Source organism: Ornithodoros turicata, chromosome 6, assembly GCF_037126465.1.
Source record: "Ornithodoros turicata isolate Travis chromosome 6, ASM3712646v1, whole genome shotgun sequence".
In the NCBI taxonomy this organism is placed as follows: domain Eukaryota; kingdom Metazoa; phylum Arthropoda; class Arachnida; order Ixodida; family Argasidae; genus Ornithodoros; species Ornithodoros turicata.
This window is the reverse complement of record NC_088206.1, coordinates 60,587,211-60,608,787: the sequence shown is the minus strand read 5'-3', so window position 1 is coordinate 60,608,787 and position 21,577 is coordinate 60,587,211. Positions and strand designations below refer to the sequence as shown.

At 44.3% G+C, this 21,577-nt stretch overlaps 2 protein-coding genes across 5 annotated transcripts in view; one reads left to right on the top strand and one right to left on the bottom strand.

Moving 5' to 3' along the window:
- The first annotated feature begins 371 nt into the window (after positions 1-371).
- On the top strand, positions 372-16,907 carry LOC135396873 (DNA mismatch repair protein Mlh3-like). 3 transcript variants are annotated; one of them, XM_064628081.1, is made up of 11 exons: positions 372-861; positions 926-4,068; positions 4,152-4,283; positions 4,355-4,428; positions 5,184-5,288; positions 5,351-5,420; positions 6,312-6,383; positions 6,451-6,701; positions 8,882-8,984; positions 9,075-9,223; positions 14,602-16,907. In XM_064628081.1, the coding sequence occupies exons 1-11, from the start codon at positions 644-646 to the stop codon at positions 14,611-14,613; spliced, it is 4,329 nt and encodes a 1,442-aa protein (XP_064484151.1). In that variant the 5' UTR covers positions 372-643; the 3' UTR covers positions 14,614-16,907. The 3 variants fall into 3 exon arrangements, with proteins under 3 accessions (XP_064484151.1, XP_064484149.1, XP_064484150.1); XM_064628079.1 differs by lacking the exon at positions 14,602-16,907 and adding an exon at positions 10,432-10,585; XM_064628080.1 differs by lacking the exon at positions 14,602-16,907 and adding an exon at positions 10,432-10,585 and having other exon boundaries at positions 373-861; positions 4,164-4,283.
- Positions 10,668-21,577, bottom strand: part of LOC135396872 (serine/threonine-protein kinase MRCK alpha-like) — a 79,606-nt gene continuing 68,696 nt past the window's right edge. For both annotated transcript variants that reach the window (XM_064628077.1, XM_064628078.1), the window contains 9 exons: positions 20,734-20,899; positions 19,338-19,442; positions 18,240-18,320; positions 18,055-18,152; positions 17,780-17,994; positions 17,609-17,708; positions 16,737-16,797; positions 14,740-14,876; positions 10,668-12,933 (listed from right to left, as the gene is read on the bottom strand). In XM_064628077.1, coding sequence (XP_064484147.1) covers positions 12,784-12,933; positions 14,740-14,876; positions 16,737-16,797; positions 17,609-17,708; positions 17,780-17,994; positions 18,055-18,152; positions 18,240-18,320; positions 19,338-19,442; positions 20,734-20,899 — 1,113 coding nt within the window. In that variant the 3' untranslated portion in view covers positions 10,668-12,783. The remainder of the gene's footprint in view (positions 12,934-14,739; positions 14,877-16,736; positions 16,798-17,608; positions 17,709-17,779; positions 17,995-18,054; positions 18,153-18,239; positions 18,321-19,337; positions 19,443-20,733; positions 20,900-21,577) is intronic.

Sequence of the window (21,577 nt, the reverse complement as noted above, 5' to 3'; positions counted from 1 at the left end):
AGTTGTGTTTAACAGTGAGTCATCTGCTGCGCGATGTGCGAATTTCACATGTATCTTTTAAACACTATGGTATATCATGAAGATTCCTATGTAATATCAAAGCAAAACGTCTGCAAACGAGTGCATCTTCAAGAGCAACAAAGCCTAAATGGCCAACATGTCACTCACCCCTTCGATATTACCGAAATTCTAGTGGTCAAGCGCCAGATTTTCATTTCTAGTTTAAAAATTGGATTGTCCTACATACCTATATTCCTGGTTGCGAAGTATCCCTAGCGTACACAATAAAAATCGATCATAAAGCACCAGCTAGAAAGCCGACATGCGAATCCACATTTTGGCACCAGACGGCAATCGCTGTTACTCTCGCGCCCAGGACAGCGAACACGACTTCGTAGAGGGCGCGACAAAACGTAAACAAGACAACGTGCTCTTGCTGTTCCTGTAAATATCCAAGCGTTCAATTTCATTTTACGGTTTCTTTAGGTTCTCGTCGATTGCAAAATAGAGCGGCATGTGTCCTCATTCTGTTCCACTGTTAGTGTATTCTACACAATCGTCGGCTGTTTCAAGATATGCTCTTACATTCGCGCACGAAACCCGCCTTTCCGTGTTTATGGTCATCCGATGAGCTTTTCTAAATATGAAACTGAGAAAACTTCCTCCCGATGTCGTCAGCAAGCTTCGATCAGGAGTTGCAGTTGTGAGTATCGCACACTGCACGGAAGAACTTATACTGAATGCACTTGACGCTGGAGCGACAGCAGTTGCCGTGCGCCTAAATTTACATTACCATAAAGTGCAGGTTGTGGACAACGGGCATGGTATGTCAAAAGAACAGCTGACCGCATGCGGAGAAAGGTAAACAAAGTACTTTCTACATGCGGAAGTAACACTGCTGAACTGTTTTCCAAATGCTTTACAGGTATTCGACAAGTAAATGTCGTTCAGTGGCAGACTTGGAGCACCCGAAGTTCTACGGATATCGTGGAGAAGCTCTTGCAAGTTTGGCGGAAATGTCTGGTGGCTTACAAATTGAATCAAGAACTGCAGCATCAGAGACGACATACTTTAAGATATTTGCCCGTGGTAAAGTGCATAAACTTACGAGGTCATCGGAAAATAGACCGAGTGTTGGCACGACCGTTACAGTCACGGATTTCATGTACAACTTACCAGTTCGACGAAGGTGTGTCTCTGAAACTATTGACCTGGAGTTCTGCCTGCAGATCATTGAGGGGATTGCCCTTTGTCACCCTAATGCATCATTCACACTGCGAAATGACATTACTGGAGAGGTCTGCTTCCAAACACATAAGACTAACTCAACGCTCGAAACATTTGCCCTGCTCTTTGGAAGAAGCAAAGCCGCAGCTCTAAAATGTGCCACTCATTGTGAAGGGACGCTCAGCATCAAAGCGTACCTCAGCACTGAAGGGCATTCCTCAAAACAACTACAGTTCATCTACCTCAATGATAGACTGCTACTCAAGACACGGGTTCATAAGATGATAAACAATGTCCTGAAGAAGTACGTCTTTAGAGGCAAAAGCGGCTTTCCAACTAGTCCTACGAAGATGAAGAATAAACATCCCATCTTTGTTGTGTTTCTTAAGTGCACATCAAGGACGTACGACATCACTTTTGAACCGAAGAAGACTATGGTGGAGTTTGCGAACTGGGATGCTGTGACTAAATCCTTGGAATGCTTGCTGGGCAGTTTCCTCCGTGAGAATCAAATAATCAGCCATGACATTGTGATTTCGGGAGACCTTGTGTATTCTCAGAAGACACCAGAGAAACCAGAGCATAATCCATCTCTTGGAATGGTGGCAAGTCAACTACGCGTAGAAGATTTTAGACATGCTTTGGTGTCAAAAAGAGTTTCAAAATTAAGACAATCTGACATTGCGGAAGACAACGTTGAGAAGGAAGCTGTAGTATGCCAGCATCATGATGAAGCACCGATCTTACCTGCACAACACAGCATGGCAGAGGTGGATGAGGACAAGATAATGCAGACAACAGAGAAAGGCCACAGCACAGAGGCGTCTGCGGAACAGTGTAAAAATCTCAAACTTCCCATGGTTTCAATTGCCCTGCCACCTTCATATTCAGATTCTTCTAAAAACAGAGGACGCTTGTCTCTCCCAAAAGATAAAAGAGTTCTGGACATCACCAAGTATAGTTTCCAAAGGAAGAAACCCACTGCCGCAAAGAAACCCAAAGGCAAAGAAAAGTGTGCAAATGTTTTACAGCACGTGTCACCACAAAAAGAAATATGCACGCATACCAGCATAAAGTCACGGCAAGCACAGAGCTTGGAGAGAGGCACCTCCGAGAGGATGGATGATGTCCCTGAACATTTGCAAGAAGAATCTACTGCTTTCTTTCAGGAGCTAGCGAAAGACCAGTGCTATAAAACTATTGCATTAAAGGAAAGCTCTCTGATAGCACAGCATGGTTGTAGTAAAGCTACAGAAAAACGTGTGACATTTGCAGAACCAAGTCCTTATTTTGGTCCTGGAACTAACACATGGTACTTTCCACATACAAGAACTTCAAAGCACCCGCAGGAAACTTCAACGTTGCCCTATCGGCAGTCGAAGGAACATGAACATCAGCAAAGCACTGCTGAGGCTACTCCGATTTCAAAAAAGCTTCGACGTAGATTCGGTCAGTGCACTGAAAATGCCAACTTGAAAGAGAGTACAGAAACTCATCATAGTGCTTACTTCCTCTATGATAAGTCAAATATTGACAATCGTAGTCCACGTTATGGGAATGGCATAATTGCAAATGACCCTTCTATACACAATGCTGAGGACATACTGTATGACCATGGTGAATCCAGATATGAGTATGGGCACTGTGATCGTGATTGTGATTTTGAGGGGGTACCAAATAAGGTTTTAAGACTGAACAATCCAACATTTGGTGACCCTTCTATAGAAACTGTGGAAGGACTGTCACAGGATGATGACGAATCGGTATGTTATGAGGTCAGGTCGGTAACTAACAGCTATGCCATTAACCGGAATGATTCTCAGTGCAGCTTCACGACTCAACCATTCACGGTGACTCAAGAGTTTCAGATGCCTTTTTTCCGATACCATGAAGCAGCGCTTGACCCCGTAAAGACGCAGCCACCTCCTTCATTTAAAACAGAAACCAACAGAACTTCGACCAGAGATACCGAAATACAAAAAGAAACGTCACTGAATTCATTACTTGAAGAAGAAACATCTTCGCCGCTTCGAAACTCCCTTCTTTCAGTGTCGAGGCCAGCCATTTCTGATGTGGAATATAGAGCTAATTCCTGCGATGAAGGAAGCTCATCAGTAATACAGTGTGGCCAGGAAACAAATGCTTCCCTTGTTTCCGCTCGCTCCTCTTCCCTGCCGCTAACTACACTAACATTCCTGAGGTCTAAGGACAATCTTTCGCCCACTAGAAACGTACAGCCAACTTGTTTAAGTCAACCTAACTATGATTCATCGAGCGACAGACATCATTTTCACAGCCACATTAGCCAACAGTACTCCTCGGAGAGGACAACAAGAAATAGCGTAGAGAGCATTTCATTCATTAACAGTCAGTGCAATTCAAAAGGGAAATATTTTCAAGAAGCAGACCTTTCTGCCAAAGCAAAAAGTGTCTTGCCCGAATGTAATGTTGCACATTTATCGAGACACAGCGTTAGTAGCAACATGACAAAGGATCCTTTGAAAGACATTATTGGTGATGACACGCAGCTGCCAAGTTTCATAAATGATGGAACTGCAGTGCACCAAGGGACAGTCAATGGAATCACCAGTTCTTCTGAAGACAGACGTGGACTGCCAGGTGTTATCCAAGCCATGCAAATTACAGCACCTGAAGTGAAAGGATCCGCAAGTACTACAGAAGAGCAGAACGTGGAAGCATCTGAAGTTGAACCTGAGAACTGTGAAATTTCTCCTGGGTGGGTGGCATGGGAGGATCCAGTTTCTGGCCAGAAAATGTACATCAACTTGCCATCTGGAAATAGCAGCTTCCTGCCACCACCATGCTTAGGCGAGGAGAAAGGTGAGCAGGAAGACGTCTGCAGGTTCCCAAGTGGTTCACACATGTCGTTTGATGGGAAGGGCCTGGACTTAATGTCTTAGAAGCTCTCTTTACAGAGCCCATTAAATCTCCATCCTTGGACCTGGAGTTGCGGACCAACTATGTCCCCTGCGGGGACTCCAAATCACTGCTATCGAGGCCTCGAGTGGAACGGCCACAATTCAGATGCGAACCTGGTGATGAGATTTTCATATATCCTGTACCAGAAGCTTCTCAGTTACTGTATTGTGCGCTGTCTCCGTTACAGGACAAGAACAATCCAGCCTTGTGCAGCTTGTACAAAAATGGCAGAACCCAGTATTCACACACAATGTACTGCAGGTAAGTTGGTGCTTGCTTCTTGAACTTCACATGCGGTTACACATCGATTAGTCAATCTGTCTAGGCCAGTGTTTCTCAAACTGCGGGTCACAAGCCTTTTCTGGGGGTCATGGAGGGTCCAAGCAGACACACGATATGCCTTGAGTCACACAGATCAACGTATTGATTTGCTTGTATCAAGAAAGCAGATACATCCGTCTCATTAAAATACGTGATTAAATCAATCATTGTTAAAAACTTTAATATGCGTTTTTGGTAGCTCTCTTTGTGGTTAATGTCGTTTAGATAAATTGCAATGTAAATATATCTGCATCATTGAAAAAGTAAATTTTCGGAAGGCTCATAAAGGAGGGGGTTCATGGTAGGTTTGGTACTACTCAAAGGGGTCACGTACTGGAAAAGTTTGAGAAACACTGGTCTAAGCAGTCGCGTAGCGCAGCAGGAGACATTATGTCACAGTGGACATGTTGACGACAAGCAAAGAAGATAAGTAGATCCATGTTATCCAATTTTGAACCCCCCCTCTTTCCATTTTGACACAAGCAGAGATTCTTCACATACACGTCATATGATGTTTCCAGAGCCCCATGCTTCCAAGGGGTCTTTTGCATGTAGTCTTTCTTAACATGACCTGCGAGAGTGTGGGTTTGAGTATTTTACTGGCTTGCCTGATGCAGGATGTCGCATGGGGCTGACTTCCCACGTGAAATGTGTTTGTTAAACAGTTGCTCACCTTAAATTTGGCTTGTGTGCAGGATATACCGGAAGCAGGACTTTACAGACAAAAGGATAGTGTAACAGCGTCGTTTAGCATTCGGCAGCCGTATAAATTTACAAAGGAAATGCTGGAGCATATTAAGGTGAAATTTTGTTTGTGCTTTTTTTTTTGTATAAATAAATTCTAACAACTTTCTCGTTTTAGGTGATTGGTCAAGTAGATGCTAAATTCATAGCATGCCTTATGCCTGTCCACGACAGTGGCATGTTCAAAGGTATGCTTTCCTCAGTTCATGCATGATATGGGAGATTTGCAGTGTTGTTTAGGATGAGAGTTGAAACCACAACCTACTAGATTATAACAACCATGTCATAATCAGCAACCCCTATGAAAAGCCCACCCGCACGATCTGCTACTCATCGACCTCCGAGATCTACATCATGATTGGACAGTGGAAATTTGAATTTGGAATGCGCAGAAGCGGGCGTACGACTACCGTAGCAGATGACAGCGACAGCTCCTATGAAAACGGGTAGGATGATGACGATAATCAACTTTAGAATGAAACACCTTCCGTGGGACTTCCTCCGCTTGTACAAAAATACTAAGGTAAGCTGAAGTACAAAGTACTGTAGAAATTGAGGAAGCAATAACCAGGCCGACGAGCGGCGCCACCGCTAGCTTCCAAATGCGGCGCTGGGAAGGGGTGCCTATGACATGGTCGTTATAATCTAGTAGGGCGTGGTTGAAACAAACCAAAACCTGAAACTATTGTTCGTTGCCAAATAAGAACCGTACCTAACCACTTTTGAGCTACAAAACACCCACATAGTTAAACTGCAATGCAAGTGCAATGTACAGAATGTGCAAGCAGCAGCAGCAGCACTGAATCAAGGCAAAAGACCTTTTTCCAAGACCTTGAGGTTGATCCGTAATAGGTGCGGATCTAGGTTAGTCTAGATGTCGTGACCTCCTCTCAATTTCTGTCATCACCATGTGTTTCAATTGATCGTAGGCAGTGCATGTAGCATGCTGTTCTAGACTGGACCCCCGCTCTTGATCCCCACTCAGAAGAACCGTAGGTCCGCTCCTGAACAAAGGACTAGTGTTGAATTTGGATCAACCTTAATTTTGCCCCCCTGTGATTATGATGAAATTCTTGCAGATGACTGCCTTGTGGTATTGTTTGACCAACATGCAGCACATGAGAGAGTTCGACTGGAACAGTTGTTGGAAGGTAAATAAAAAACCTCGTGCAAATTGCCTATCCAAGCACTGCAAAGTCATCGTTCACCCTCCCATAGGGCAGCACGAAAGCTTTGGGTCAATCAAGCGGATAAGATCATCTAGCGTCAAGCCCAGCCTGGAGCTTTCTGTGGAACCGGATGTTCTGAGAAGGGCCGTCATTTGCCAGAAGGAACTGAAGCAAGTTGGAATTCAGTTCACTGTAAAAAAGTCGACTGTGCTGGTCGAACGACTGCCAACTTGTCTCGTAGAGAGAGATAACAGCGAGAGGCAGAATGGAAGGTCGCCAACACTTGCCAAGCATGCAAAGGTAAATATATTTTGTTCCAAAGATCATGGAGTACATTGGGGCATGTTTAGTGTTATACCTAGGGCCTGACTTTTTAGGGTTATACCCAATTAGGCCCGATATTTATCCCCCCCGATGGAAACAAGCAAACACAGGGTTTAACCCGATATTTCCCCGAAAACTGCTAGACCAAGGGGATCCAAGGTCATCACGACTAACGCAGAACTTTGAAAACTGTGTTGTAAATGCATAAATATGCTCATACAAACCATCAAACCAGAGACCCTGCCTCTCAGATGCATGTACTAGACACTGGTACTCTACTGGTGTGTCATGTGTATCATGCTGAGAAAACAGAAGATTTAAACCCGATTCGGTCTGATTTAACCAGAATTGGGTAGAATCAGGTGCAGTTCAACCTGATTACACCCAAATTATTGAAGCAAAATATAACCCGATATTTACCCCCCCCCCCCCCCCCCCAACCCGATGTTGCGATAAAATATAACCTGAAAAAGTTAGGCACTAATTATACTGCATCTAGTAAGCTTCTTCAGGGGAACACTCAGACCACTGAGCTCGGCATAATTCATTCCTAAGGTACAACTTTGTATTGTGTGGAATGGGCTTTCTGTCACAGAACTGTGACATCAGCAAAAAGCACCAGCACAGGGCTTAAACTCACATCCTCTGTAGCTGACACAATAGCCTCATGCACCACTACGTTAAGGAGACCATGAAGTAAATTTCGAGTTCTTGGCAGATAATGGTTCACAGGAAGGAGCCGTGCGTCGAACGTACACGATTTTTGCCATGTTAACACGCTAGTGGCGAGCAGACACAGACCCCCTTGCAAGCGGCCTGATGCCACCTGCATCATTTCCTTATTCCAAGCCAGTCCGCCAGTGGGGGGGAAGCTTACCTGCTTCCATTGTCACGTCTTCTTTCCGCATCCTGCCGGCAGCGGTCTGGTCGCAGTAGTCGCCTTTTTCGGTCATGTTTTTCGGTTGATATCGTTATCTAACCAACGTTCGGTTCATGCTCGGCGTGGTGAATGTATTAGTGTCCAGGAATGCATTACAGATGCTTGTATAGTTATTGACAATCTCTTCGTCATTCTTTTCAATTGCCTTCCCGATGAGGCCTCCATGCAGCTACTGTGATGTCAAACCGGCTATCATTAGTACTGTTACATTATGATGCAGTTTCTTTTTTTTTTTCTTCCTTTTTTACATAGAACTACATGTTTCTCCATTAGGTATGGGGAGGTAACTTGGGAATCGATATGTCATGAGAAAAATGAGAACTGCGTGCCGATCAACCGAATAAGCAACCCTGTATAAGGTCATGCATGTACAACCTTGTTCTATTTCTTGCACCATCCAGACGTACCGTAATTTCACGCGTATTAGCCGCGGCTTATGCGCAATTTTTTTTTTTAACGGGCGCTCTGCGGCTTATCCACTGGTGCGGCTTATCTGATCGCTATTTTTCCTTGGTATTTTCCCCATACACCAGTTTTAACGAAAGAACCGACAGTGTCTCTGGGACAGCGCTGCCCTCCCGATGTAGGAGCAGTATACGTAACAGGGGCGCGTCCACATTCGAGTAGATTGACCTTCCTGGTCTCTTGTGGAAGACCACTGACCCAGCGATCCATGAAAAACACGCAACAAGGGCACAATTCGATCTGGGTAGAACACTAGAACTGAACTCTTTCATGTACACCATGCTGACTCCGGAGTATGGACCACAGGGTTTATGGCCTTCTCTATGGCCTCCTTTGTCGCACAAATCAGTCGCGTCGTATTGCCCGCGGCTTATCTGCGAGTGCGGCTTATCTGCCAGAAAATTTTCAAAACGCTCCTAAAAACGGTTCCCGCGGCTTATCTGCGGTGCGGCTTATACGCGTGAAATTACGGTAGTTCCGCGTAGAGACATGTGGCGTAGTAAAGATATGCCCCTGTGAGTTTTTCTTGGTGCTCTTGCATCAGACAATGCCTACATTACTCAATCCTGTAGGTCTCCTTTTTTTAAATGCAACCCTATCACACACTTATTTGACAATCTTCCTTGTTGTCACTCAGCAGATGTAGGCATCCGTTGCACATTGCCTGCGACGATGACTGTAAACAGTTTCCCCACTGTAGCGTGCTAGTTATATCCCTTTGTGTGAAAGGCGTGACTCCATTCTCTTGCAGGAAGTACTAGAAGAGTACACTGCAACTTTGGTCAGCACAAAGAAGACTGCCATAACGCTTCCTAAAGTAATGCACGACGTACTCAGCTCGCAAGCCTGTCGAGGTACGGTGAAGTGGGGCTAAAACTTCTGCACATTATATGGCTTTTCCGTGTCGCAAATAGTTTATATGCCTGCCCATAAATCTCACGCAGGTGCAATAAAATTTGGATCTGTTCTTGGACTGCTGGAGTGCCAGAAAATACTCAGAGGCCTGGCTACATGTAGCCTACCATTTCAGTGTGCTCACGGTAGACCATCCGTTGCACCAGTTGTCGACCTCAGGTATCTCACTGACAAAGAGGTAACTTTGTCTCCGATCATGCATAGGTAGGGAGTGACTTTTTCAGGTTAAATGCCTTTCTCAGATTCGGGGGGTAAAAATCGGGCGTTATTTTTAAATCTATAATTCGGGGAGAAATCGGGCGATAATTGTGCCTTCGGATGTTATCGGGTGTTTTTGTTTCTCCTCTTGTCCTTTCCTAATCTCTCTCTCTCTCTCCTTTTAAATTTTTTTTGCGGGATCGTGACCTTCCAGTGGTAATCCCCGAAGGCATAGACAGTGTTGACACACATGGGTGTGTTGCTGGGAACGTAAGTGACCCATTCTTACATGTGTTACACATGGCGACCTTTGTTCGTCTTCAGTGGAAACGCCACTTGAGGATTTTATAGTGACAGGAATTCGGGGAGAAATCGGGTTTAACCCGAATTGGTCGGAGGTCAATTCGGGGGGGGGGGGGGGGGGGGGGGGGGGAATGACCGGGCGGAATCGGGTTTAACCCGAAAAAGTCACTCCCTATGCATAGGGCATTGTGTTTTAGGGTTAAACCCAGTAAAACCAGCAATGTTTCTACCTTTTTGTTCCCCGCACATTAAACGCACCCCGAGTTTAGTAGCACGGCCGCTCGTGTCTCGCAGTGAACGAGAAGGTGCGCCTGGTGCCAGAGTGACAAACGGCGAATGCGACGGACATAAAGAAGTGTTTCATCCACACTCGATGAAATGGAAGCCGATTTGGTGTGGGAGAATTGCGACGTTCGATTTTGGAGAAATCGCCGCGGATATCTCAGAATAAATAGCGACAATGAGGCAGAACCGAGACATTCGATTCCGGGGAGATCGCCGCAGATATCGCAGAATAAGACGGGAGTTAAGTGTACCTGAAGTGTTCTGTTCCAATTTCCCCCCACGTATTGAACGCACCTTCTCAATGGCAACAATGTGTTTGGGTAAAAAATGTGCATCTTATACGTGAGTAAATACGGTATCGCTACAAAACAGGTGAGGAGGTGGAGCTGAGAGCGACAGAAGAGCTTGTGCAACACGTAATCTTTGAAGTGCAATAGTTTTATAAAGTGGGATTGGAGAGACATGCGCTCTTCGATGTAAATGTTTTCATACACATAGATCAATATCTACAACATGGTCTTCTAGATGAAATGGCCTGTACGTTACACTGACAAAGTAGTATTCATGCTTCATTATGCTGTTCTTAACATTCTTCCTTAGGTGCAACAGAAACCGAACCTCTCAAAGCTTCACAAAGCAGTCTCCTCGAAACGTGTCTTGTCATCTCAAACCTAGTGAAAGAGCTTTTAGTGAATGCCATTTTTTTTTGCATAATTTGGATTTTACCTCAGAATAAAGCTTTTGTCTCGTCACACATTGCTTCCAGGCCTCACATGAGTATTTAAAAAATATATATATTTGCAAACTGACTTCAGATGCATTCCAGGACAGCAGCATTGTTTCGTAGCATAAAAATGAACTTATCAATTTATTTTTGTTTTACATTTATATACAGGCACATCATGTCACAAGTTTCTACGTAGCAAGTTCCGTATAGTGTGTATATATTTATATATGTATGAGGGAGAGAAGACACACGGATAGAAGCGGATAGCGCAAGAAAAACTGTCGCATTTCTCTGGCTCATTATGCACGAAAGGAAAGCACAATGTAAAAACAGGCACGACATTGGCATTGATTATGCAAAAAGAAAACACTTGAACCTTCTGAGTGCACGTGACATACTCTCACAGTTCTTTCTTGGGAAAATTAAATTACCATCCAAGCTCCAGCCTTGATGCCATGCCAAACACAATGCACTGACACGTATACGCTTTGAACTGTCTATTTGTGGATCGCAAATTTACAACAAGTCTCATTCACTAAACAGACAAAACATGGCCAATGCTGTTGCTATCACAAAGTAATAAAAACATGCTACTGTCCCGGAGCAGAGATAGACCACAGCACTGCTCGTACTGTATGCTCTGATGAAACCTAAGTTATATATATTAATAAATAAGACTATGAACATTTACACGTCCATTATACGTCGGCTTTCTTACTTGCTGTATCATACCAAAAAAAAGAAAAAAAGTTCTTTTGGGAGTCAGAATATATGCTGGTAACAACAGCAAGGTGCCACTGCATCGAGTTTTTAAATTTTTTTATGCAGAAATATTTTAAACATCGTCTAATGATGAAAGAAGCTATGTAGTTAATTCATTCAGTTTGTACACTGTAAAAAAAATGACGAGCTCTTATTCTGCTAGGCGCTTAGATCACCCTTTAGCGTTACCTCCACGCGCAGAACAAAACGTGTTTGCGTTCCTGTCCAAAATAGGCACAACGAGCTTTCACACATTCCTAACAGCAGCATTTCCTGCTAAGATACGCAAAGCACTGCTACCTGATACGCATTGTCACTAGTGCTAAAACTCCTCTATTTACAGACGATATTTTTGTTCCGTTCATTTTACTTTATTGCGAGTGACATCAAATCTTGCTGGAGTGCCCTGACAGATGCACGTCCAACAAGTGCCATTGTCAATCAATCAATCACAGGCTATTGAATGCATACTCCTCGGCACCTGTGCTCACTCCGCCTTTGCCTCGGGAGAAGGAATAAGGGGGATGGAGCTGTCCGAAGCAACTACTGACTGCCGCACTCATCTTACTCTGCGTTGTAACGGTCATCAATGATAAATAAAATCACTCATCTTTTTCAAATGCTTATAAATTAGGATAACGAAAATGATAGGGTCGTGGTGTAACCACAACCACGGGTTCTGTGTGAAGAAAAGGTAATGAGGTGGTGTTCTTAAAATAAAGGTCCCCCTTTAAAAAATTGGCCTCGGGAACTCGGATGCTCCTGCAAAATAAACGTGGCAAGAAATACGCACATAAATTTCTTCACGGCGCAGTAATTGGTGCCAAAAGATAGTTTTGAAGTCTCGCACATTGCGAGAATTACACTCGCATGTACTAATGCACAAAAACTTGGCAGACTCTTTACAAACATCCTTAAATAAAGAACAAATTACATACCTGTCTGCCACTGGCATAAGGTAATCAGCACATCTGAGATAAACAGTTTCCCCTACCTACCATCCAGGCATCAAATTGATTCAGAGGTGATGGACAAGCGCGAGGAAACAAGTCCTTAAATTAAATCAGAAGCCCGACATCGTGCTTTTGCTGTACGGCAGCACATGCTCGCGTCCGTAATGCCAGAGGACGCTGGGCTAGACGTGTTGTGCGACGGGCCTTATCCATTGGACTCCTCACACTTTCAGTGCTCTTTTTCTGCGTATAGGCCACACTTCACTACTGCTCATAAAAAAAAAAAAAAGTTCAACTACTTCCTGAGAAATGCGAGAAAGAAAAAAAAAAAAAAGGAGAAACATCAGCCATAAAACTTCCATTGTCCTAAATTTCACCAGCATGTAGTATCACTCTGATATTCCCTGGGACACCTTTCACACACGCACAAACATTACGGATTCCAATCTTGCAGCCGCTGCGTACGTCCAAGCACCTGAGATGTAGCAACCCGATTGTGTTCAGTTCTCCTTAGCTCTGCGACTCGTAGCTGGAAGAGTAGTGCTCACGTCCCTCGTCCCCAAATCCTAGCGTGAGGTCGACGGGGCTCGGAGGCGTGCTAAGGTTGGAACTGTTGTTGGATGCGATTGAATGCCTAGGACTCGAGTGGTTGCCGGAGTCCTGTTGGTGGGGTGGGATAGCGGCGGGGAGAAAAAATGTGAGTGGGAGGGAAGGAAGGAAGGGTAGGGAAAAAGAATGAAATGACCACGTGTGAGGAAGATGCCGAGACACACTCTGCCTGTACAGTCGAGCTCGTTATTACGATCTTCAGTGTAATGATAGCTCAGGTAAATTATAGTCAGCTTGCCTGTTGAAATACATGTACCGTAATTTCAACCCTGTTAGCCGCAGCTGATGCGCGATTTTTTTTTCCTTGACGCTTTGCGGCTTAGCCACCTGATGACTATCTTATCTGATGACTATTTTTTCCTGGTATTTTTCCCATTTGTTGGTTTTAACGAAACGGCCGACAGTGTCTCTGGAACAGCACCGGCCTGCCACTGCACAAACAATACATAACAGGGGCGCGTCCACATTAGAGTAGATTGACATTCCTGGTACCTTCCCCCAAGCAGTTTTAACGAAAGTGGTGACAGTGATTCATGTCTTCTGGAAGGCCCCTGACCCGTCAATCCATGAAAAACACACAACAAGGGCATAATCCGATCTTGGTAGAACACTAGAACTGCCCTCCATTGTTGTACACCATGCCAACCCCAGAGTATGGACCACAGGGTTTATAGGCTTCTCTATGGTCTCCTTAGTCGCACAAATCAGGTGCGTCGTATTGCCTACGGCTTATCTGCCCGAAAATTTTCAAAACGTTCCCAATAACGGGTCCTGGAGCTTATCTGCGGTGCGGCTTATACATGTGAAATTACGGTGAAAATGATCACCATGCAAGTGCTTGCTCACTTACAGCAATTGGAATTCTCCCATGTGCCAATAAGACGTGCCAAAATCGGGAAGTGGCATGCCATTTTTAAATTAACAAGAAAGGAAGAAGCCCACCTTACAACACGTTCATTTAACGTAACATACGCATAACAACAACAACAACGTACAATGCGTGGCATTAACTGTGTCATGTGCAGTGCACACGACTTCAAAGGTGCACGCAAGAAGTTGTGTGATTTGATCCCTTTCCACTCTGGCCACTCGAGCTGCTGTTAATGCGATCTCGACTGCCAATTGTGCAAACACTCATATGCAACGATACTTTGATATAGTGTTTGGATTTCGCATTACCGTCCATATCATTATCAACAGGCACGACTGTAGTCACGCTCTCAGATTACACACAAATGTAGAGCAAAATATTCATACATTACGCTCGATACAGGCGTATGCACTAAGTGATAGGACATTAAATGGTTGAAAATCTTGATTGCATTTGACATAGCCACCTCACGCAAAAAAGCTGCCAGAAAGCATTAAGCAAAAGGGAGTGTGCCACGCCATGCTTCTCTGAATGCACACATGCACCTAAAGCCTCACATGCACACACAAACCTGCAAGCACTGGAGCATTATTATTGAGGCACACACGCAAGCAAAGTGTGCAACAGTAGACCCACTATCTCCCAACGCCAAGCAGCTCTAAAGCAGCAGTGTAAATCCTGTACAATACATACCCTCCTTGAGTAAAAAAAAGAAAAAAATGCAAGCAAACACTGTAAATGAAGTAAACAGAGCCATACAATGTACCAAAGCTGTTAACACGATCACAAATTATAATTAGCAATCCAAGTACTGAACATGCTTGCTCTGCAAACATTGTTACTTACAGGTACATAGCTAACAATGTCACAATGGCAACGGATGCAGCCACAGCGAGGAATAGCGAAACAAATGCCAAGAACCACATTGCCTTGTGTGTCGTGCTGGCATCTTGGAAAGAAGTGTCATAGGAGAAGCAGATACTCACATCGTGGCTGGTGCCTCCCTGAGCATGCTCCTGAGATGACAATGAGCCATCGGGAGATGCAGTGAGAGAGGTCTTCGTAGACATCCATGGTCCATGGGGCACAGACGGTGCAGGACGCTTTTGCTGAGCTGGTATGGCTGAACGAAGGAGTTGCATGTGCCATGTCAACAGTTACACACCATACGTACAGGCAGTCAACGAACAATAGATTGCGCACTACCACTTCCAATGGGGTCGCATTTCTCACAGCCCCTTGCTGCCCGTTTTGCTCGAAAGAGCAGCATATGATTAAGGCCCTCGGTTTTCCGCGATTCAGTGATTCCGCGAAATTTTGCGCAATTCGGAATGAATCGCAGAATCCTTCGTTTGGCACAGAATTTCACGGAATCCCTTATTTTTAGGGGTGTGCGGTTATTTGACTTCTCGGCTTCGAACCGAATATCAATCACTTGGAGTATTCGATTCGCGATTCGAATACCCAATATTCGGGTCTCCGGATATTCGACTATTCTGCAGATACGGACGAGGCCTCCCAAAAGTGGGCTTTACCTGACATTTCCCTGCATGAGGTGAAGCCTGCTTTACGAAATTGTACATGCTGTATATGCAGGACAGAGACAGATTGTAGTTTAGCTTGAAATAATGTTAGCCCAAGTTTATTGTGCATACTTCCCCTGAAGAAGGGGCGGCGTCCCTCCCGTGTGCAGTTTAGCGGTGCAGTGGGGGATTTTGATTTGATGTCTGGGAGGTTGCCTTCAAAAAGTTAACACTCTTAAGTAATGCCTACAGCCCAGGAACGAAAAAAGGGTGTCCTAAAGACGTAACTTCCCCAGAGCATGTATGGTAAACTCCCTCCTTCCTATGAAGTTCCTATAAACTCTGTAGATGTTGAAAGATCTTTCATCAGGTATAAAGTGATTGCAGGCAACAGACCGCATCAGAGGAGAACACAAGATACCATGTATGTAATGCTGAGCCACAACAGTGCTTTGAATCTGTAATTTTATAAAATACTTTTTGTTCCGACATTATCCAAGAAAATAAAGTGTTTCCTCTTTCAAGCAGTCACTGACTGCTCGCCGCGGAAAATCACGGAATTTACAAGTCGGTGGCACGGAATTTTGAATTTGCAGCAGCAGAAAACCGAGGGCCTTACATATGATGATGAATTGGCTAGCACTGAGCATGATATAGCGTGCGCACCATATTGCGACCAAGTAGGAGAGAGATGTACCATTTAATATAAACCAGAATGTAAAGGTCAAGGTTCTTTCTCTTTTTTTTTTCCAAACACTGCCTTTGCCTTATGAGCTGGTCAAATGGAAAAGATCAGGGTTGCCATCCTGCAACAGATACATCGTCATGTGCTCAGTGCAGCATTCTCGGTCTTCAGATGCAACAGCAAATTTAATTTGTGCTTCAACCGCCTTTGTTCTGCAGCCGCTTGGTGTCATTCTCAATTAACTCTTCAAAGATTGTATCAGTGAACAGTATAATGAGTGGATGCCGCAGGATAATGCGAAGACACTAAACGGTCATATACAATGGCTGCCACTCTCAACTGTGTGTGAGTGGGTTTCACCTACGTGGAGGGCACTTACTGAGGAAATGGTGGAGAAAAGCTTCAAAAAGTGATACATGTTAGCAACAATGCATAGACAGAATCAGGACGACTTGTTGTGGGTGGGTGATGATGAACACTGTTGCCGTCCGAGCCGGAAGAGAACCAAACTGATGGATGCGCATTTTCTTTTTATGTTTTGCAATGTCTTTGTACAATTAACCATTCCAGGTCCACTGCTCCTTAATCATTGCATTGGGTATTTCTGCCTTAGTTTTTCTCTTCAGAAAGTGAGGTCAACTCATACACAGGATCAACTTATAAACTAAGTACCTAAGTATAATGGTATCGAAGTTTGTCAAAATTCATGAAGTTTCTTACTCCCATCATATGAGACCGCTGAAAGGAACACTGCCCAGAAAATTCGTGTACATACCTGGTTTCACGGATTTCACCCAAGCCCGTTTTTCTTCCATAGCAGCAACAGCTTGAACAGTCTGCAATATGCAGGGACCAAATATGTAGGTTGGTAAATGTGTGCAATTTCGTGTGCGCAGCATCAAAGATGCAGGTCATTACAGATTCCCCATAGTAGTATGTTATGTATCCACCCTCTCTCGGATGTTCAAAAATAAAAATGCACATGGATGGCATGAGTAGCCTGTCACTTGTGAAGTTTTGTATCCTGCGCTTCCTACAAGTAGACCCCATTATTGCAACCCCAGTTACTACAAATTTTTGGTCATAATGAACAAGCCATGAGTAACAGCCACAATTTACATTGGCCTCAGGGAAATTTGCTCTGCAGACCATGAACCAGTTACCAAAGTGCAGTGCTCTGCAGTTACCAAAGTATTACAAGAATTGTCGTCATGACAACCATTTGCAAAAGGAACTATGAGTGCTCAATGTCTTTTCACAATTACTTTTTCTTGAGCAGGTGGTAGGAAATAACTCAGGTACATGAAAAACACGTTTCCTCATCTTTACCCTCCTGAACATCAGTCATGCCTCAAATTTTGAAGAGATAACTTTACACTTCAAAGTTGACAGCTGTGTAAGTCCGTCCGTAACAGTAGTGGAGAGAAGAAGTTACAGTGGCACTCAGATGAGTGTGAACACCCAACAATCAGGATTGGAAGATTGCCTTATAAAGCTAAAAACTTTTGGCAGAATGTCCAAAGATGCAGCTAATTATTGTACTGTTTCTCCACCAGGAGACCTATATGTTGCAAGCAACCTGAGTAAAAAAGTAAAGTAAAACATTATCAAACCCCTTACCCCTTTTTCACACTCTTGGCAACTCACCGTCGGGAGATCTATAAGCTTCTGCAATTCTCCAGGCCCCATGTGTTGAATGTGGTTGAAGTTGGTTGGTGCAGAGATCATACGTGATCGACGATCAGCCCTGTCACGAGGATTCAACGTTCACTACAGGATGTCAACGCGGTCGAAAGAGACAGAGATAGCGACCCTCACCCTTTGCTCTGCTTCTCTTGCTCACGCACGGAAAACCGCCGCCGAGCGCGGGTCATGGTCGAAGCCGATCCCCTCAGGGACCCCGTTCGGGGGTGGTCTGGAGGGGCCACCCTCACCCCCATCTCCCGGCGGTGAACCGGATGCAGGTACACCACATGTGGCGCCTCCGTCGCCTGCGAGAAGCACAGCTGGCCGTCCCGACATAGCGGCTTGGTCTGCGTGAGATATGATGCAATGAAGGCTCATGTCTGTTGCACAGCGCAATCCGGGCGCACCTTCTTTAGGTTCATGGTCTGCACCCAGTCCCCGGACGTGACTTCGAAGACATCAACGTGGCTCTCGGTGTAGACGCACAGATAAGAGTCGTAATAACCTGAATGAGGCAACGGAAATTTTGTCATGCCAGTGTCCACGTCGTCCGCATACCCGACTGAGAGTGGTAGCAAAGTGCAGTACTTACTGACAGCAAGCGGTGCTGCCGAGAACATAACTTCCTTCTCACGCGTCTTCCTTCCTTGGTTGTTGACAAACACTCCGAGCTCTGGCAACAGTATCATACACGATGTTATGAATGCTGTTGATCATGTGTTAACAAGGCACCAGTCTTCTCTAAGGCAGTTATGTAGAATACAGTCAAGCTCCTTTGTAATGGAACGCAGGAGGTAGCGAAAAACATTTGTAGTAAAGGTAAGCTAACTAACCAGGATTTGCAATAATTTCACATTGTGCAAACTTCCATAGATGCGCACCTGATGGAAACTACAATATTACGGAGTTAGCCTCACAAAAGGATGCAGTAGTGTAAACTGCCGTAGAATTTATAATGACGTGTCTATGGCAAACACTAAGTGGACACACGCAGATCCTGTTCATAAGCCACTGTTTCCAATAGTTCTTTGCGGATTCGATGACTGGTGTCATCAGCATTGCACTAGGTATGCAGTAGTTTCTGTTACGGAAAGCTGAAATGGCACCACATACGAAAGTGATACACACATGGGCTAAAGTCCGACCAACGAGAGCAGCACGCATATCATTTCACCATGATTACACATTATGACGATCAACTGTACCACGTACAGCTGTTTGCTCAAGATCATAGTTTATTCACTTCAGAACATAACGATGCACAAAAGACAGTGATACACACAGACAAATGGCCTGTTGCGTATCGGGGAACATGACCTGTGTTCGATTCTTTTGGTAAGCTGTCTGTTATAGCTTAGAATTTAAAAACGATTATGGTTCCCCATATCATTCTTTTTTTTTTTTTTAGTGACCTGAGGCACGCTAGTGTGAGCGGCCTATCGTTCACCATTCTATTTACAAAGCTTTGTTGTACAGGTTACAAATTTAGACAAACACACTCCAAATTACTCCATTATGCAAGTATGTCTGCCATAAAGGAATTCGTTACAAATGCTCAACCCTATGGAGACCACTAAATGAAATCGTATAAACGGTCTTTTAGTTAAAAAGGCAGTTAGTTCCAAAGGAGTTTGACTGTAGATGTTTCAAGCTTGGGCCACTTTGCCCACATAGAAAGATGTGCACTCACGGCTGAACACAAGTAAGTACTCGTTGTTGGGCAGTTCCACTGCGATGAATGCATCCATTGGATTGTGGTAAAGGTAGGACAAGTTGTTTTCTGGTTGCACTAAACCTAAGGTGAATATACAAGGTGTCATTAGTGAGATTAGATACATAACTGCAAGACATGCCATATCCAATACCAAACGAGTGGACCTCCCTGAAGCTACATTAACATGCCACAAAGGACTGCTTGAGGAGTAATCATGCCCACTAGAACTTCAACAAGTCACAGCCTAGAAGCACATGGTTCCAGTGTGAAGTTTTAGACGTTACTACAGGGGTACCAACTAGGGGAAAACTTGTAACCAAACTTGAAATTGCGCAGCTACTTTATTGTTGCGTTGTGTTACACCAAGGCAACAAGTGTAAGGTATAGCATAGGGGTGTGCGAATCCGAATATTTTAAGTCGAATCGAATATCGAATCAAGTGAGGGAAAAAAATCCGAATACCGAATCGAATATTGAATATTCGTGCGAAAGTTGCAATATGTGACTTTCGCACTAAAAGTTTCCATTTTGTAGCCCATGGCTTTAGTGTAATTTTTCTGGTATTAACTGTCACAAGAGAGATATGCAATTCTTCTGTTTAAAGCCCCTACTCTCTAATTTTACATGAGAGTGTTTCCTGCTTTTCAGGTGAGCCTACACTTACTGGAGTACTGGAATGGTTACCTTCATTTCAAAATTTTATGTCAGGCAGTAGCATGTTATACGGATGAGGCTGTAATTGTTTCAGACAACCACAGGCCATTTGTGAAACAAACGAATTGGCATCCTGCTTCAGCTTTGCCATGAACACCCTTTCGTTTCTTTGCACTCGCCCTAGGAAGTTGCACTACTGAAGTTTGAGACGTAAAGGACATCTTTAAGACACCCGTCTTGTTTGTGGGCTGTAGTCATTATTCAAGGGTGCTAACTATTTAAAGGCAACCTCACAGACATCAAATCAAAGTGCCTCGTCGGCACCGCTAAACTGCATGTTGGAGGGGCGCCATCCCTTCCACAGACGATGTCTACAAAACTAACTTTGGATAACGTTACCTTAAAAGAAACACTGTCCCGCCTGTGTTGATCCTGCAGCAAGAGCAATTTCGTAAAGCAGGCTTCACCTCATGCATGGAAGCATCAGGTGAAGCCCACTTTCGGGTTGTATCGTTCATATTCGTGGAATAGTCGAATATTCGAACAATCGAATATTGGATATTCGATTCGCGAATCGAATAGTTCGAGCGTTTGATATTCGATTCGAATTCGAGAATTCGAATATTCGCACACCCCTAGTATAGCACCATGACCTCTTATTTTTTCCATTTGCAATCCTTTGCTGTTGCACAAAAGGTCTACGGAAAAACTGACTTACAGATTGGCTCACAGGTTCCCTGAAGGTTATACAGGTAGAAGAGGGACGGCAAGCCCACACAAAGACGGTCGGCCCAGACATCCAGACACTGAGCCACCCCAGGAACACTAATCACCTGACGGCCCCCGTGGCGACTTTTCGTCCGGTTTACTTGGTGAACAAGAACCTGTGCAATAACAAAAGGTGCCTCATTCACTCAGGCATTTTTAGAAATGTGGAATACAGTCGGACCTCGTTGCTATATCCACGACCGTTCCTGCAGATATTAGTGATAAAGTGAATCGTAATGTTAATGAGCAAACCGGTCCTAAAGCGAGAATTTCGACTGTACCTAAAGTGTACCATAAATAGGGCCCCGTGTTTTACGGTAAAACCTGTTTTTACCCCGATTGGCATCCTCGTTAATTGGGGTAAACCCGAAAAATCCCGAAAACGGGACTCGCCGAAAATCTAATTATGCCACACCATACAACACTTCCCACCCAGCACAGTCGCTGGGCATCTCGTATTCACATGAAATACGAGATGTGTGCCTTCTTTTTTCACCCGAAATCTTGTTTTTTCACCCGATATGTCCCGATTTCACCTGTTGTGTAGCTCCCAGGACAAACCCCAATTTTTGCCCCCCCAAATTTAAAAAAATATAAAACCTGAAAACACAGGGCCCTGGCTATAAAGCATACTATAAAGTAAAGTGTATACCATATAAAACGTATACTATAAGTAAAGCCTAATGTTTCAGGGTTTAACCCGATCCTTCCACGAATTTGCGTGCCGAACTGAAGGCTGCCTCTTTAGGGAGAAACCCAATTCTTACACGTTAAATTCTTATACGTCGAATATA

Bases quoted from the DNA above. Each gene is read 5' to 3' on its own strand.
- LOC135396873 (XM_064628079.1), top strand. From the start codon at position 644: ATGAAACTGAGAAAACTTCCTCCCGATGTCGTCAGCAAGCTTCGATCA. The intron at 5,289-5,350 runs GTGAAATTTTGT...TTCTCGTTTTAG, and splicing joins AAATGCTGGAGCATATTAAG to GTGATTGGTCAAGTAGATGC. The intron at 9,224-10,431 runs GTAACTTTGTCT...ATTCTTCCTTAG, and splicing joins GGTATCTCACTGACAAAGAG to GTGCAACAGAAACCGAACCT.